The sequence below is a fragment of the Nannospalax galili genome, unplaced genomic scaffold, assembly GCF_000622305.1.
Source record: "Nannospalax galili isolate Female #2095 unplaced genomic scaffold, S.galili_v1.0 scaffold11, whole genome shotgun sequence".
Lineage (NCBI taxonomy): Eukaryota > Metazoa > Chordata > Mammalia > Rodentia > Spalacidae > Nannospalax > Nannospalax galili.
In genome coordinates, this window is record NW_008330735.1 from 5,672,300 (window position 1) to 5,687,741 (window position 15,442).

The following is a 15,442-nucleotide window of genomic DNA, read 5'->3' on the forward strand; positions in this document are numbered from 1 at the left end:
GGAGGGAGGGACTCTCAATGAAGGAAGTCAACAGCTTTCTGGAGGTGCTGGTGAAAGTGAAGGAACATGCTCAGGAATGCTCTATTCACAGAGCTGCTCATGTTCCTGAAACTTCAGCTCTCCACTTTTGTTATGCATCTGAAACTCCAGGATCTACTTAAAAGCAGGTTATCTGTTTTCAAGAAGTAAATCTCCTGGATAGGTACCTTACATGAGTGTGCCTGAGAGGGAAGGTGTGGGGCTTGAATGCAGCTCCCAGCCAAAGCCCTATCTCTTTTGGCACAGGTTCTCAGGGATGAGACCATGTCTAGCAAGGATTTTCTCCAGCTTCAACAGCCTTGGCCCTACCAAAACACGAAGCTTTGTTTTCCCCATACATCACTCATTAGGAGTCTCCTCATTTTTCCTTTCAAGCATCCACAGGTCAAATACTGTGTGTTCCCAGCAGTCTGTAAACTTCTTGGACCAGCAAAAGGGACATTCATTTTGCTCAGCACTCCTTTCACGTTGCTATTGTGTTGGATTTCCCACTCCCCCTACCCAGTCCCCCGAGAGTAACTTCCTCCTTGTTTTAATAACTTGGACCACAGTCAAGGTTGATGTGTTTCTCCATTTTGCAGGATATTTTCTTCAGAAGAGACAAAACAGAGGCCAACAGGGTAGCTGAGGCTTGTCAGCAGCCCTAAGAAGTCAGCAGCCATTTAGAATGCACACAGAAAATGTTTTCCCACAAATACAAAACAGAAAGCACAAGGCATCCAAACCAGAAGTATTCAATATTGACAATGAATGCTCAGGATCGCACTTTTAAAAGCTGAGTTTCTCCTCTAAGAAGATAATACAGTGGGTAAAACCACTTGTTCTGCATGAGGATCTGAGTTCAAATCCCCAACACTCATATAAAAATCCAGGTATGGCATATCCTGAGCCTAATTCAAAAGGGTAAGTTTCTGGTTCTGTGGGAGACCCTATCTCAAGGCATGCACCACACACACACACACACACACACACACACACACGCACCCCACATTTATACACAATTTCATTTATTTGTGTACAGAAAAGGAATGGGACTTCATTAAGTTCCTTCTCTCTAGCTGAAATTGAAATACAGGATTCTCCCACTTAAGTTGATAAAAGCAGTTCAACAGACATGCAGAGATTAGAAAATGAGCAAAGGGAGAAAGAAAACAAAGAAGGAAGTCATTAGGAAGTGGAGCCTCCCACCACCAGCTTCTGCTTTCATTTCCACTTCCGCTTACCCACATTCTACCTAAAGTCCTGTCCTCATAGTAGCACTGCTCCATGACACCTGATGATAGATGTGCCCATGGGCTTGAGGGATAGAGAGAAACTCTGTGGAGTCACATTTTAAAAAGTAACCTCTTTGAGGACAGAAAACACAAATAGAATGCAGTGGGGTTCAGTCTAAGGTACGTGATATTTTAATTAAAAAGTGATACCAATTTTCATAAGTGATATGGTTATTATGATTTTTTTCTTGAAAATAAGTCAAATTGCTTGTGTTTCTCATCATTGAGATAGATTTATACAACTCTCTGAATAAGGTCAGCATTCCTAAACAATCTATTTTTATTTCAGAACTCCTTTTCCAAGATATAATTAATGGGTCAATAAGAACTCTTCAAGTTTTCTTTTATAAAACCAACAGAAGAGATTATTAACACTTTGCTTCATCCTGACAATAGTTTCTGACTCCTGGCAAGAAACAGATTTCATATATCTAAAGATTTTAAGATATCAGAATTAGGCTAGGCATCGTAGTGCACATTTTTTAACTTAGTACTCTAGAGGCAGAGGCAGATAGCTCTCTGTGTTCAGGATCAGCCTGATCTACATAGAGAGTTTCAGGATAGCCAAGGCTACTCAGTGAGACCCTGTCTCAAATATGTATATATTTTAAAATTTCCTCAGTCATAGAAGGACTCAGAACCAAGTAAATACCAAGATCCTTTATCTGTAATGTTTTGAAATTAAACAAACCACCAAACCTGTATTCCAGCATGAAGAATTTTAAAAATTAAAGCATATTGCTTACTTCACAATCATGTTCTGCCTGTCCTTGGTATTTAATCTTGGGAGAATTACTGAATTCTGAACAGCCAAGAGAGAGACTCAAGCCAAGAAAGGCAAAAGAAGTAATGAGCTAGAATTATTTGTGGCCCCTTGGATGGAAGTGGAGAGAGAGAGAATTCAAAGCAACAGAGGTTGATGGGATTTTTTTTTTCAGACCAGAGAAAGAAGTATAGATTTGAATAAAATAGCAGAAAAATTGGCGGAGTTAGGGGAGGAAGGGAGAAGGATCTAACTGTTACTCTTAGATGAAAAGCAACTCCACTGATCACTGAAGGAGACCCAACAAAACAGGACAGAACAAAAGAAAAAAAGAAAGAAGTCTGCTTCTAGGGTTTAAGCAGAGAAAATAATATCAGAAGAAATAGTTGAAGAAATGGCCCAGGGTTCAGGCTAAAAGGCACAAAAGTTTGGGAATGAAAAGAAGGTTGGGAAAGTCTTTTGCAAAGCCTGGCCACAGATTTAGGAAAAAAGAACAGTTCTCCTGGAAAATGTAAAGGTATACAGAGAAAAGCAAATTTAAGTAAAATACAACTGAAAGACTTGACTGACCTAAAAGGACTACCACATAAATGTCGCAAATTGAATGCTTTGAAATATTCACAAGGAAATGAGCAGGGTTCCTGCTCCGTGGTTTTTTTCTTAATTGTTCTGTAGGATGTTAATGAGAAATATCATTGACTCCGTGTGGTCTACGGTATGTCTGTGATAAACAAGAAGGGGATAGATTTTTCCCATTCCCATCTGCTACCCCGATTACCCACATCAGTCCTAACTCCTGCATTGCCCCAGATGTCAGTCAACAAGGCCATTGTCCACTCACTTGCTCTGCCCTTCTGTCCATTTCACTGAGCTGGAGCTCCCAGCAGCCATTCTAGAAGAGAAGAAGAGTCAGGAAATGGGGAATGGAAGACGCGTGGCTCTAGAAGGCTCCCAGAATCCAATGAGAAGCCTTGAAATACACAGAGACACAACACTAGCTGTCTTGTCAAGAGTGCCAAACCACATCCTCAGTCCCACTGGGGTCAGAGGTGGGGTGGAAGTCACCACAGAGAGGCTGAAGAGAGCCTGAGATTTAGAATGAGATCTGGGCTTAGAATCCCAGCTCTGCCACTTACGGGATGCAAACTCGGTAAATTACTTAACTCTCTGGACATGATTAATTCATCTGCAATGCAGGTAACAATACCTCATAAGCCTGTTAGGAAGACAAAGGGAGGTAACCCAGAAGAGCACCTGATACATCTCAGACACATCCACTGCTACTTCTGCAGACTTGTCAGAAAATGTGAATGAGCTCTTTTGCTATTGAAAACCTGCCCCACCTGCCTTCCTTGCTTAGTTTTAGGCACAGACAGAAGCTCCACCTATATCTGGCAGCTATATTCTCCTTAAGGTGGTTATATATCTTGAGCAAAACCAATCAATGCAACCAGGAGTGAACACATCCAAATCAACATCACTCCAATACAAGTTCATATCCAATACTTTGTACATGCAAAGCATTTCTTGTAAAGATAATACAATGGCTAATATCTGTGATAATGCTAGCAAAACAAAACAGATGACATTTCATGGACACAATATCTTTGAAGAATTCTAAAATATTCAAGAATGGAAGGCCACATTAAGTGTTCCCAATATTCCCAATTCCCTTGCTCCAGACAAAAGCATCCCATTTACATTTTTGAAAATTCAGTGTTGAGTACAACACTCTAATTGGAAGTGGGAGGGAAGTTTCTTGGTGCCACTGAGAGCTACGGCCCTTTTTTTTTTTTTTTTTTTTTTTGTCTTTTTTGAGACAGGGTCTCCCTGTAGCCCCAGCTGTCCTGGAACTCACTATGTAGACCAGGCTGGCCTTGAACTCACAGAGACCCGCCTGCCTCTGCCTCCCAAGTGCTGGGATTAAAGGCATGCACCACCACGCCTGGCTCCTATTTCTTTTTTAAAAAATATTTTATTATTTTTATTTTATATGTATGAGTGTTAGGCCTGCATGTAGGTAAGTGTACCCATGTTGTGCAATGCCCACAGAGAACAGAAGAGGCTGTCAGATGCCCTGGAACTGGAGTTATGGACAGTTGTTAGCTGCCATGTAGGTGCTAGGATTCCAACCTGAGTCTTCTGCAAGAACAGTCAGTGTTCTCTACTGCTGAGCCACCTCTCCAGCCCCTATGGCCCTATTTCTAAACCTATTCTCCTTTCACAAGTTAAAAATACCCTGAAAATGGTTTGACTAGGTGGGCAATAGAGAAAAGACCTTACCCCTTTAAGGTGGCTCCTAGGTTCATCTGATTCCAGGTCATGCATTCAAGCTGGGAGGTCATTTGGTATAAATTGTCACTGTTGAAAAACATCCATGGTTAGAAACATAGTTATATATGCAAAGACACAATTGTTCCTTCAAATGCAATGGAATTTTGACTTATCTTTATAGCACAAGTCTCCATATTTTCTAGAACAGCAGAATGTGTGGATGTGAAACAATTTTCACTTTGTCCCACAGATCTCTGCAGTTATCCACTTCACACACAGGGATCACAAAAGATGTGAGAGTAATTTGGATGCTTAAAAATACCTTAGTATGGGGAACTTTGGAGTTTCTAAAGAGGTATGGGGCCTTGAGGGGGGGGGGGAGGGTAGAAGGAGTAACGCTTTAAAAGGCAACACAGGCTGGATAACTCAACATTAAAGTTAAAAGCCTAAGGCTGAAAGTAAAAAGACAGCAGATTAATTATTCGTGAAAACGCCATTAAGTTTTTTTAATCAAAAGGATAAGTATCATGTGTATTATGAAGGTCCGAAAAGTCAAAGACTGATGGGTGATGGATGAGCTAATCCTCAAGGATGTGACAAGCAAAGGAAAGAGCAATAAATTTGGTGCACAGCTGAAGGAATTATTCTGCCTAAATTTTATAATCCTGGTACAAGTCAAGTGGAATTTTAAGAAAGTTTTAAAAAAAAGCCAGTGATTTATAGTAAGACCCCAAAAGTGAAAATACACCTTCATGTACCCACCCTAAAGCTGTTCTCTCCTTTGCACACATCTCACTCCTAGCACATAAATCAATGACCCCAAATCTCCTACATGATCATATTCCATCAGAAAAGGCATTTAGGCCAGAACTGAGAGGGTTAATTATGAAATCTGAGCCTCAAGAGATTAATGGTTTGTCTGGAAACCTTCGGTCTAAACACATTACAGAAGAAAATTTTCATTCTACCTTCGTGGCAGAAGTGAACAGAGATAAGAAGCATTCAATATCTAACATGTGATACCAGATCACAAATCCTGGACAGTCTCCCGTCCTGTCATAGCATTCCTTTCAGTTGCTACATCAGGCAGAGGCAACAGGAATTTTTAATTCAGAGAGGGTTTTCTCAGGCCATCTCCGGGGGAAGGGGGGCTGGAAATCACATCAGCTCTAATAATTGAACACTGTGCGCTCTCACTCAGCATTGCTTGATAAATCATGGCGGAGTCCATCTGACTCTTATATAATCGCTCTGCAAATTATTTGGAACTCCTTAGTGGCCAGTACATGAGATGAGGAAGAAATCAGGTTCCAGCAGGGAATTTTTGCATATGAAAAGTGAAGTGATTTCAAACTCCAAGTATGTGTAGCTTTATTAGTCAGCGTGTATCTGGACCCCATCATTCATCCCCGTGTCTGACCGGCTATTATGCTACCACAATATCCTACATATCAATGAAAAAAATGATTAGTTTCCCCTGTAGCTTCCCGGTTCACAGCAGCAGCCCGTGCTGGTCTGTGCCATTGCATTTCCCAATTCCACAAATTCTTGCTGTAAGACTGGTATAATTAATTCCTGAAGGACCCCAACTTTTATTAGAAGTGCCAGCCTGGTGCATTTACCACAGGAGAGTTTCTTGAACTTTCTTTGGGCTGACAGTTCATTAATAAGTGGCCTCCTCCACAATCTCCCCCCTGGTTTTTGTTCTCCTGTGCCTTTTCATCAAGCAATCCATTTATTAATCTTGCCATTAATCTCAGCCAGCAGGCATTGTATTCCCCCAGGTAGCGCTATATTTTTGTCACTAATTTTTAAAAAATTGTTCACCAACAAAAATCACTCAACTGCTGTTGACAATTTTCCGAGGCCCTGTTGGGATGTGGAATCTTTCTGAAATCATTTAATCCTTACATAAGATTCAAAATATAATCATATTCAAAAGGCTGTGAAACAAGATGAATAACAAGTTTATGCACAAAGATGAATGAATCCAAAATATCCAACTTTACATTTGGGAATTTTCTAAGCCTTTCAAAGCACAATGCTATGGATTCCTAGTGGCCTCTCCACAAAGGGATCTCAGAGACCAATATTTTTTAAGGGTATTTCCTTGGCCCCCAGAAAGCAAAGTTTCTCAAATACAAGGGAAATGTCTTACATTTATGTATCTTCCTATGGGGCATTTAGCAAGTGTCCTGTATTACACTGTACAGTACAGGAGCCACTGGTCATGTATGGTTATTGAGTGCTGAAAATAGAGCCAAAGCCAAACATTGAAATAAAGCTTTGGTTATATTGGGTCAAGTACAATATTTTATAACAAGCTTTCTTTTCACTTTAATGTGTTTATTAGCACATCTCCAATTACATGTGTAACTTGCACTATGTTTGTACTAGACAGTAGTACTTTATTAGTGGCAGTTGGTATGTCCTGTACCTTTGGAAACATCTGAGACTCACTGTCACTTATATAATAATCATAATCACATTAATAGCCTAATGAAATAAAAATAATGGTAGATAATAAAATAAAACTATTTTGTCTTTGGGATTCTTCCTCAGAGAGGCCCTTAGGAATCATTGGACTTATACTTTGAACTTATGAGAAAATCTGAGCAAATGATAGTAGAGCTCTGTGCACCTCAGTTTTCCCATCTGTCAAATGAGAAAATTAATCTGAGTTTCATTTCATGGGCATGTTGTAAGGCTCAAAAAAAAAGTTAATGCCATAATGTCTCCTTGAAGATGATATGGAGAATAGACCCTAATTTTTCTAGCCTGACAAGTTTTGTACAGCATAGTTGTACACTCTCAATATAACTCCTAACAGCTCCATGGAGTAGAAATAATTATCGCCTCCATTTGTCAGACAAGGACTGGGACTCAAAGAGGTGCCTAGTGCTAACATGCCTCATGTGCCTCTGCCCTGCTCCTTTGAGAATAATTTGACGTCCGAACCGACACTATTACTTAAATAATAACAATAATAATGGATCTGGAGGAAAAGAGAACATGCCCAAGGGAACATCAAGACCAACTCTGACTCCTAGAAGCTGCAGTGATGCAAGATGCCCATTGTATCCTCTTCTGTTCACTAAGGATAAGGCATCTCCTTCCCGAGGTAACCAAGATTCCAGTGGGGGCCCCACTTTGTGCTTCAGTTGTCCTGACAGCTCAGCCTGTAAATCTTCAGAAGGCAAAGGAAAGTGGAGAAATGGAATGTGAGAGAGGGACATTCAGAAAATCTCCATGCTACTAACAAGTTTCCTGAGGACAGAGATAGGATCAGAGCACAGTTTTAACCACATCCTGCCTTCTGCTGCCCAGGGCTCCAGTGGCTCAGTGAGCTGGCTAGATGGCATAACCTTTCCTCTGGAAATCAATGACAGCAAATGACAATAATTACTGCTGCAGAATACAGAACGTCAACTTGAGCTAAAAATATCAGGTCCTACCATGCTCAGACACTGATCTCTTTAGGCAATCAGTCAAAAAGCAGTTCTCATCATGGAAGCCCATGGAAAGAGACAGCACCAGTCAGGAAACATTGACCTCTGGCAAACTGAAGCATCGACTTATTAAATGTCTATGGTAGGTGTCTACCACTTCATCCCCAGAAGAGATCAGATAAGCAGGTGGTTTGGCTCACAGCAGCCACAGTGGTCACGTAGACATTTCAGTCCAACCGTCTAGCTCCATTTGGTTGGAAGTGAACTCTGAAACTGCAGGCTGCCAAAATATATTCCAAAAGTCATGATGTCTTTTATATTTTTAAGTAGATTTTTTTAAGTCACTTGTTTCCTATGTAAGAAATGTTTGAAGTCAGAGGCAAGGGAGAGAGGAAAGAAACTTCTATAACTGGGATTAATGCAAGTTGGAGTAAAATAAAAGGAAGTCAGTCCTAGCAAAAGAGGGAACTTAAAAGGAAATCAGTAGTAGATCATATGGAGTTTGTTTTGGCCTGGATTGCAGTATTACTGAGTTCTTGACCTCTACACAAAAGAAAGGAAGAAAAAAAATAACCTCAGCTATTATCTAAACCAGAACTCCTCCACTCATTCAAATGCAGTGGGCTCAAGCACGTTTTCATCTTTAAGTATGTTTACTAGAGTCAACAGAACAAGGAAGAAAGGTCTCCATTAGCACTGAAGCAGAATTATCCAACCTGACTGAGATTAGGATTTCTTCTGTTAGTGTGCTTACTGGCTGGCAAAATAGCATCTCAATAGAAGTGAAGTTTCCCCATAGGATTTTTAAAGTCAAATAACAACAAAAAAGCAGAGATATCCAGCATTTGTGATAAGAATGTGATGTTCCCAGCTTCTGCTATGATGGCCCAGTCCTGAACCAATGGAAAGGTCTCTATGGACTTGCCTGGACCACTAAGCAAGGCACATGTGGACAAGCTACATGCAGACATCCACAGAGCCCCTTTCCTGTGCTCTTCCCTCCATGGCGCCATGGAGGCTGACTGCCCTGAACTTTCTGCCCAGCAGGCTACAGTGAATAATTATTTCATAGTCACTCTCTTGGTATTGTATTTGCTCTCAAGCTCACCAGCTAACCAAAGGAAAACCCACTGGGGATGCAACTTCTATTAATAAACACTTGCTCAGCACAAAAGTTACAGGAATATTTGGAACTAGATTTTTCCCCCTCCCTGGAGACGGATTCGGTTCAAGCCTGTGGCTTTGATAACATGGTCTACCACCCTGGAAACCACTTCAGACCTTCCACCTGCCTGCCTATGCGGGAAACATAATGTTACACTGAATAAAAGTACAGTGTAAGATACACATAGGTACACAAGTGAAAACATGCAATATTAATAGTAATTTTATTTTCTTGAGTACAGCTGTCATTTGATTTATATCTATGGTGAAGGCTAGCCCAAGTAATAAGTTATGAATATCCCTTTGAGCTACAGTTACCAAAATTCCACAGAAATTCTATTTCTGCTAAGATTGTTGCTGTCCTGTGAAAGACAATCTGCCTGTCCTGGGCTCTACTGTCCACATCACTATTTGAGAATCATGAGTATTCAGTTGAGAATACTTGAACCAGAAGTTATTCCTTTTAGAATAAATGCTGTGGGCTAAAGAGCAAATGTGAGGCAAGAGGAAAGCTCCTCATTTAAGCTGATAATAGTGGCTAAAGAAAGCTATGTAAAGCTAACTGAAGAGCAAAGCACAACGGGAAAAAAACTCAGTATCAATAAGAATGTTTCAAACATGGTGCCCATAACTTTCCAAAGTAACTGTGAGGATCAATCCATGCCCTGGGCACTGACAGGGGGTGGGGGCACCGAGGAAGTTAGCAAGTGGGAGAGACAGAAAGGAAGGTTTGGAGAGAAATACAGCCAGCTGCCTTTTCTAGGTGGAAGTTTCAGGGGGGTACTACTGAGTGAGGTAGGACTTCATTACTTCCACCCCAGGAGGTCACGTGGTAGTCTACCCTTCCCTGAGGCCTTGCCCCTGGACAAGCACAAACCAATGTGACCCTGGAAGCAGTCCCCCCCCCAAAATGAGATGGATGAAAAGAAGGGTCTCTGCTCTTAAATTGTTTAGGTGGCCATACTGAGCTTCATCCTAGTAGCCCATGCCCAGAGGTAAACATGAAGCTGAAGGGATCTAGAGTTGAGAAGACAGCTGCTTTATGAGTTAGGAGAAAGATCAAGTGTGCTTCTAACAATACACACCAAGGAAAACACTGCCCCCCCCTCACTTTCCATGGCGATTACGGGTAAAATGGACTTTCACCAATGTGGGAAACAAGGTTCATCCTCCAGCAAGACTGACAGGTGCCACCTTCAAAGGTGGCGCCCAGCCATGTGCAAGAGAGCAGGGTGCAGAGGGAAGGAGGATGGGACTTCTGGAGCCTCACTATCTGAATTTGAATCCTAATTTTATCTCTTACCATGTCCCACTAGAAAATTCACCTTTCAGTGCTTCAGTTTCTTCCTCTGTAAAATGGAGATGATAAATCCATTACCTATCTCAAAGTTTAGTTATGTGGATTAAAGAGATCAATACCTTGTATAAGGTACTTACAATGGCACCGGGCACATGGTAGGTCCATGCAAGCATTTTTACCTGCTATTTACCAATGAAAGATACTGGTATGAACTGCAGAGGAATATAATCCAGACAAGGGATAGTGAGTGGTCCAGAGTCACTCTCACCCCAAGTATAGACAGGCTTCGAAGTCAGAGAGACTGAAAACCAAGTCCCAGTTCTGATTTTTACTCAGTGTGTGAGCTTGAGCAAGTTATTTCAAGTTTCTGAACTTAACTCCTTATCAATAAAATGGAGACTATGGTACCTACTTCAAAGAATAATCAGATTAGATTAGTGAACTGAGAAAGCATTTATCCTAGTTCCCAATAGTAAATCAATCTTGGTTATTATGCTATAGACTCATGCCTCCATTAGCACCTAGCTTCAGAAACCTTGGTAAACTTTTGACAAAATTGTACTCATCTTTAGCATGGGGGGCTGGAGAAAAACACATCCTATCCCTCCTCATAGGTCAACTAGGGACTGTATATAGCTACACACAAACATGTGTGGAACTCAGAACTGCTTCCTAAGAGAAGGAATTAATTCAGGAGACAAAGAACTTTGAGACTCTCTTCACACTGTACTCTGCTTTTTTCATGCCAGAGATGTGGTATTTCCTCTATTTCAGGTTAGGAAAGGAAAATAGATCCCTAGAGAAGGGAAACAAAAACTTTGTATAGGGGTGTAGGCTGATGGGGAACAGGCAGCTAAGGAGTCTACCTCAGAATGCCACACACAACAAGGCAAACAAAATACAAGTAAGCCTTTCCCACAAAGTCTCAACTTCATACAGAAAAAGGAATGGAGCCAGGGAGCAGTAGAAACACCAATGAACACCAAAATTCAAAAGTCATTCATCAGTTAAAGGCTTAGTTTGATTTTCTATGATTTTCAAATGTTATATTTACACAAGCATTTAAATACCCTTCAAACTTTTTTTAGGACTAGGAAAGAAGAAAATCATATAAATTTGGTAATATTGGCACACAAATCTAATTTTAAAACACCTCTACAATTGCCCATTCACCATTTCTTCAGAGGAGGTATATGATTTTAGAAAGGGGATTATCAATGTTGTGAATTGAAGTTGGGTGGAGCCCAAAGACTCAAGGTGACTAGGATCACAATTGTCTTTGAGATGTTTCTACTTAGGAAATTTCTGTAGTAAGAGAAAATGGTGTTTTATGAGATTCACGTAAAAATAAGATCAAAGAAAGTTTAAGATTTCATAGAAGAGATAACTAAACATTTATGTAAGGTGACTTGGACAAAATTGCTTTCAACAGTGGCCGGTTAGAACTTGGACAAGAAAATACGCAAGTTTTGTATATAAAATACAATCTGGGGGTAGGGTTGTGTAGCACAGTGATAGAGTGGGTGTTTTGGATACATGAAGGTCTGAGCTCAACCTCCAGCACACACACAAAATTAAAAAAAAATCAGAATGACTGTTCCCATCTTGATAGCAATCATAAATTCATTCCTAAGTCAAAATCCATCATAGGGACTTGGTTTGGAGAACTGATATTAAACCATGCATTGTGGTCACTTTATCTCAGACACCTTCTTCTGGGCAGCTTAGCCTTTCTGATGGACACCCTTTCTAGAGTCCCTCAACATGGGTCTGGGCTTGGCAGAAAGGATAATGAGGGTGTGTGTCTATAGCTACATCAGTATTGTGAGGAACTGTGACACCTTCCCAGTTGCCAGTCGCCAAGGAACAGGGCCCATTTCAACACTGTGGCCTCCCACACCAAGCTCTTCCTCCTGACTGAAGGGTTCAGGGAACTGTTCCAGCTGACTCCCTTATAGCTCTAGAATAACGGAGATGAGATGACACCCTGGTGATAGACAGGAGTAGCTGCTCCAGAGGATGGCCACAATTCTCCCAAGAGGCTTACAGCAAAGAATGGATGCAAACCTTGTACTCAGTCTAGTGATTTGGCCCATTGGGAAAAGGCACTCGGGACAGTGGGCTTGAGGTAGAACGCTGGTTCTGCGGTGCCAGCACAGAACTGGTTTCTAGCTAGAGGCAGAAAAAAAATGTGGCCCTCCAGGTACAGTGTGCCTACTTTTCTCCATGCCCCAAAGATCCCATTAGCCACGCGGGATTTTCACATCAAAAAGAAAGATTTCCAAAGTCTGAGCGCCCCAGGGGCCAGAAATGGAAGACTTTGCACCTCTAGAAATTCCCAGGAAGGAAACCGGGTGGGAGAATCCAACCAGCCCCAGAGTCCATTTCTTAAATGCAGCTGAGACTCCGGGATACGCTCCTGCAGGCTCAAGAGCAAGGATGCGCCCCTCCTCCACCTGAGGGACTCGAGGTCCCCAGGCGTGGCCATTCCCCAACCCAATCTCCCAAGACAGGCGCTTTTCCTTCCTTCATTACCTCACTACCTCCTTCCCTTGACGTCAGCCTCCAGGAGCCAAGAGGCGGGAGGATCGGGATGGGTTTAGGGGCTGTCGGTGTCAGGATCTCTGCCTCACCCGGGGGGGAGGAGGGAGTTGTGAGGTAATGAGCGCCCAATCCCCAGCAGCGAAGACCCTGTGCGGCCACTTCCCTGCCTCCGCCCCACCTTCCCCGCCGGTGTGTGCACACCACAGTTACTAGGCAACCCTATCTGAGACGCGGGATGCTGTCCAAGTTCACCCAAAGTTGAAGAATAAATTTGGGGCAGAAAAGATGGAGCAGGGTGGGGCTAGGGACGAAAGAAGAAGCAGGAGCGGGGGAGAGGGGACGGCTTCGAGGGAAAAAAAATAATGTTTTTCTTCTGCCGCAAAGAGTAAGGACATGCGTGGGCAGAAGCTGTCTCCCAGATCACCGTCCCGCACCAAGACTAGAAGTCTCGTCCCAGAGCTCCCACAGGCTGCTACAAACCACCTCCACAAAATCCTAGAGGCCCTTGGGGGGGGGGCGTGGCTCACCCACCGTTTGTGGCTTAAGTAGTTAGGCCCCTTGTGGCCAGTGAGCTTGGAAGGCTTTAAGCATAAGAATGGAGTAGGAGTGGACTCGGGGCTTACTTTTTGGTCCTAGGGAAAGTTAAAGACCTCGCTCGCCATAAAGCTCAAAAGCAACGGCTTTCGTATACGTTCAAATTCGAAAGGGCCAGAAGGTCCGGACACCTGCTATAATTTGCAAAGGCTTCATTTGCCTCCAAGCCCCGCCCTCCAGCAGTCAGCGATGCCCAGACCTGGTTTCCATGCCGTCTGCTCACCTGCCCCTCTAGGGTCAGGAGGACACAGTCGTAGTACTCAGCACCTTACCTGCTGTAGGGCGTTCTCAGCAGAAGAGCCTGGCTGCCGGTGCAGCTGTCAGTAGGGGTGTGGCAGCCATAGACTGGGGGCGGCACAGAGTACTGCTGCTCGCCTGCCAGAGAGCCAAGGACAGCAGTGAGCAAGACCCAGGGGTGTGGGCAACCGGCGGGGGAGCGGGTGCGGTGCGATGGGTGCGGTGCGGGAGAGAGAGTGCTGAGCAGCGGATGATGGCGCCTGGAGCCCAGCGAGGAGAAATGGATGTGGGGAGCTAAAACTTTCTCGCTTTACATTCCTCAGTCACTCTCAGGCATTCATAGTCTTGGCTGAGAATTAATTTCCTTAAACTATTTGGGACGAAAGGAGCCTCGATCTTTTCTTTAAAATAGTACAAAAACAGGCATTGTTTTTAAGACGAATTTCCTTTAGTTGACCTCCACCCTCTGCCCCAACTTGCTTGGAAATTCAGGGGATGGGACGCAGATGGAAGAAGAGGGTAAAGACCAGCAACATTCCCATCCACCCATCCACCCACTTACCCAGCGAGCCCTGCTGGCCCATCGGGTCCTCGTGCTTGAAGGAGTGGTTGGGGAACTGCGCAGCGTGGTGCGAGGGCGTGTGACTATAGCTGGGCGTCCCATCGAAAGTGACTGTACTGTATCCTGGGGAAGTGACAGAAAGAAACACCACGGTCAGCCATTCTCTAGAGGACGCAAGGGTTTGACCAGAACCCGCACCGCAGTGGGTTCCTGGTCCCTGGATTCTGGTCTGGTTTGGACAGGAAGCAGGGCCCAAGCCCAGCGGCCAGATCTCACCCTATCTCCCAAGCTCCCCGCTGTTTCTCAATTCCTCTAGGTCTAGGTCTTCCAGGGTGATAGCCGCTTCTGCACAGACCCTCCAGCAAGTTAGGTGTAAAAACTGTCGCCCGCTTGGCGCATAAAGTTGTTCTTAAAAAACAAACAGCGCAGCTCTCAGGCAGGGGCGGTGCGGCAAAGCGAACTGAATTTGCTCTACTGACCCTGCGCTGACTCCAAGCTGTAAATCAGGGGTCCCCGCGCACCAGCTTTCATTAATTACTCGGAGCTAGTTATCCGACCTGCGTTTTAAATGGAAAAGGTAATTACCAGGAAATGTTATCTGCCTGGGCTGCACAACCCGACACCAGGATACCCAAGATCTTTAGGCTCGCTACTAAGGGTGGAAACAAGGTAACCATTTGGATGCGAAGACATCCAGTCTCGCCCCAGTCCTCTTCCCCTCTCCAGCCTACCCAGAGCCCAAGGGATCCATGGCTGCGGTGGGTGGCCCACCTCCTTGCCCACAGGCCAAAAAAGCCAGGTTTCCTGTGGAACATTGTTCCTCCTTTTCCCTTGTTAGCACTGCCTTGGCCCCCTCTTCCTCAGTTTCCCCTCGGAGAAACAAAGGCCCAAAGTCTTCCCAATCTTTCAAATGGGTGAAAAGTAAAGTGGCATCTTAGAAAACTTGTATAGTTATTGGTACTAAATTTCTGTAAACACATACCCGGCCTGCTACTTTGGAAAGCTGTTGGTGTGGCAGAGGGACATCCCTTAAGGAGCTTTCTTGGGATGTGAATCTGGGAGTGGGGTCTTCCCCTGGAGTGATGAAGCTCAGAAGCCTAGACATGCAGGCCAGAGGCAAATGAAAGGTGGAGCTCTCAGGGTAGCTGGGTCCTTCCTGGCAGAGCCATCACGGGGGGGGGGGGGAGGCCTCCATTCCTTCCCCCTTCAAGGAGTCTCCAAAACCCCCACAATTCTAGGGAC

The 15,442-nt window shown here is 43.7% G+C and overlaps 1 protein-coding gene across 2 annotated transcripts in view; it reads right to left on the reverse strand.

Annotated features, from left to right (window-relative positions):
* Wt1 (WT1 transcription factor) overlaps positions 1-15,442 on the reverse strand; it is a 48,921-nt gene that overhangs the window by 28,290 nt on the left and 5,189 nt on the right. The window contains exons 1-5 of one of the 2 annotated variants that reach the window (XM_029555269.1): positions 14,477-14,543; positions 14,201-14,323; positions 13,674-13,776; positions 4,360-4,437; positions 2,918-2,968 (exon numbers count right to left, since the gene is read on the reverse strand). In XM_029555269.1, coding sequence (XP_029411129.1) covers positions 2,918-2,968; positions 4,360-4,437; positions 13,674-13,776; positions 14,201-14,222 — 254 coding nt within the window. In that variant the 5' untranslated portion in view covers positions 14,223-14,323; positions 14,477-14,543. Of the gene's footprint in view, positions 1-2,917; positions 2,969-4,359; positions 4,438-13,673; positions 13,777-14,200; positions 14,324-14,476; positions 14,544-15,442 lie in introns of those variants that run through there. The other variant, XM_029555265.1, reaches the window with a different exon arrangement.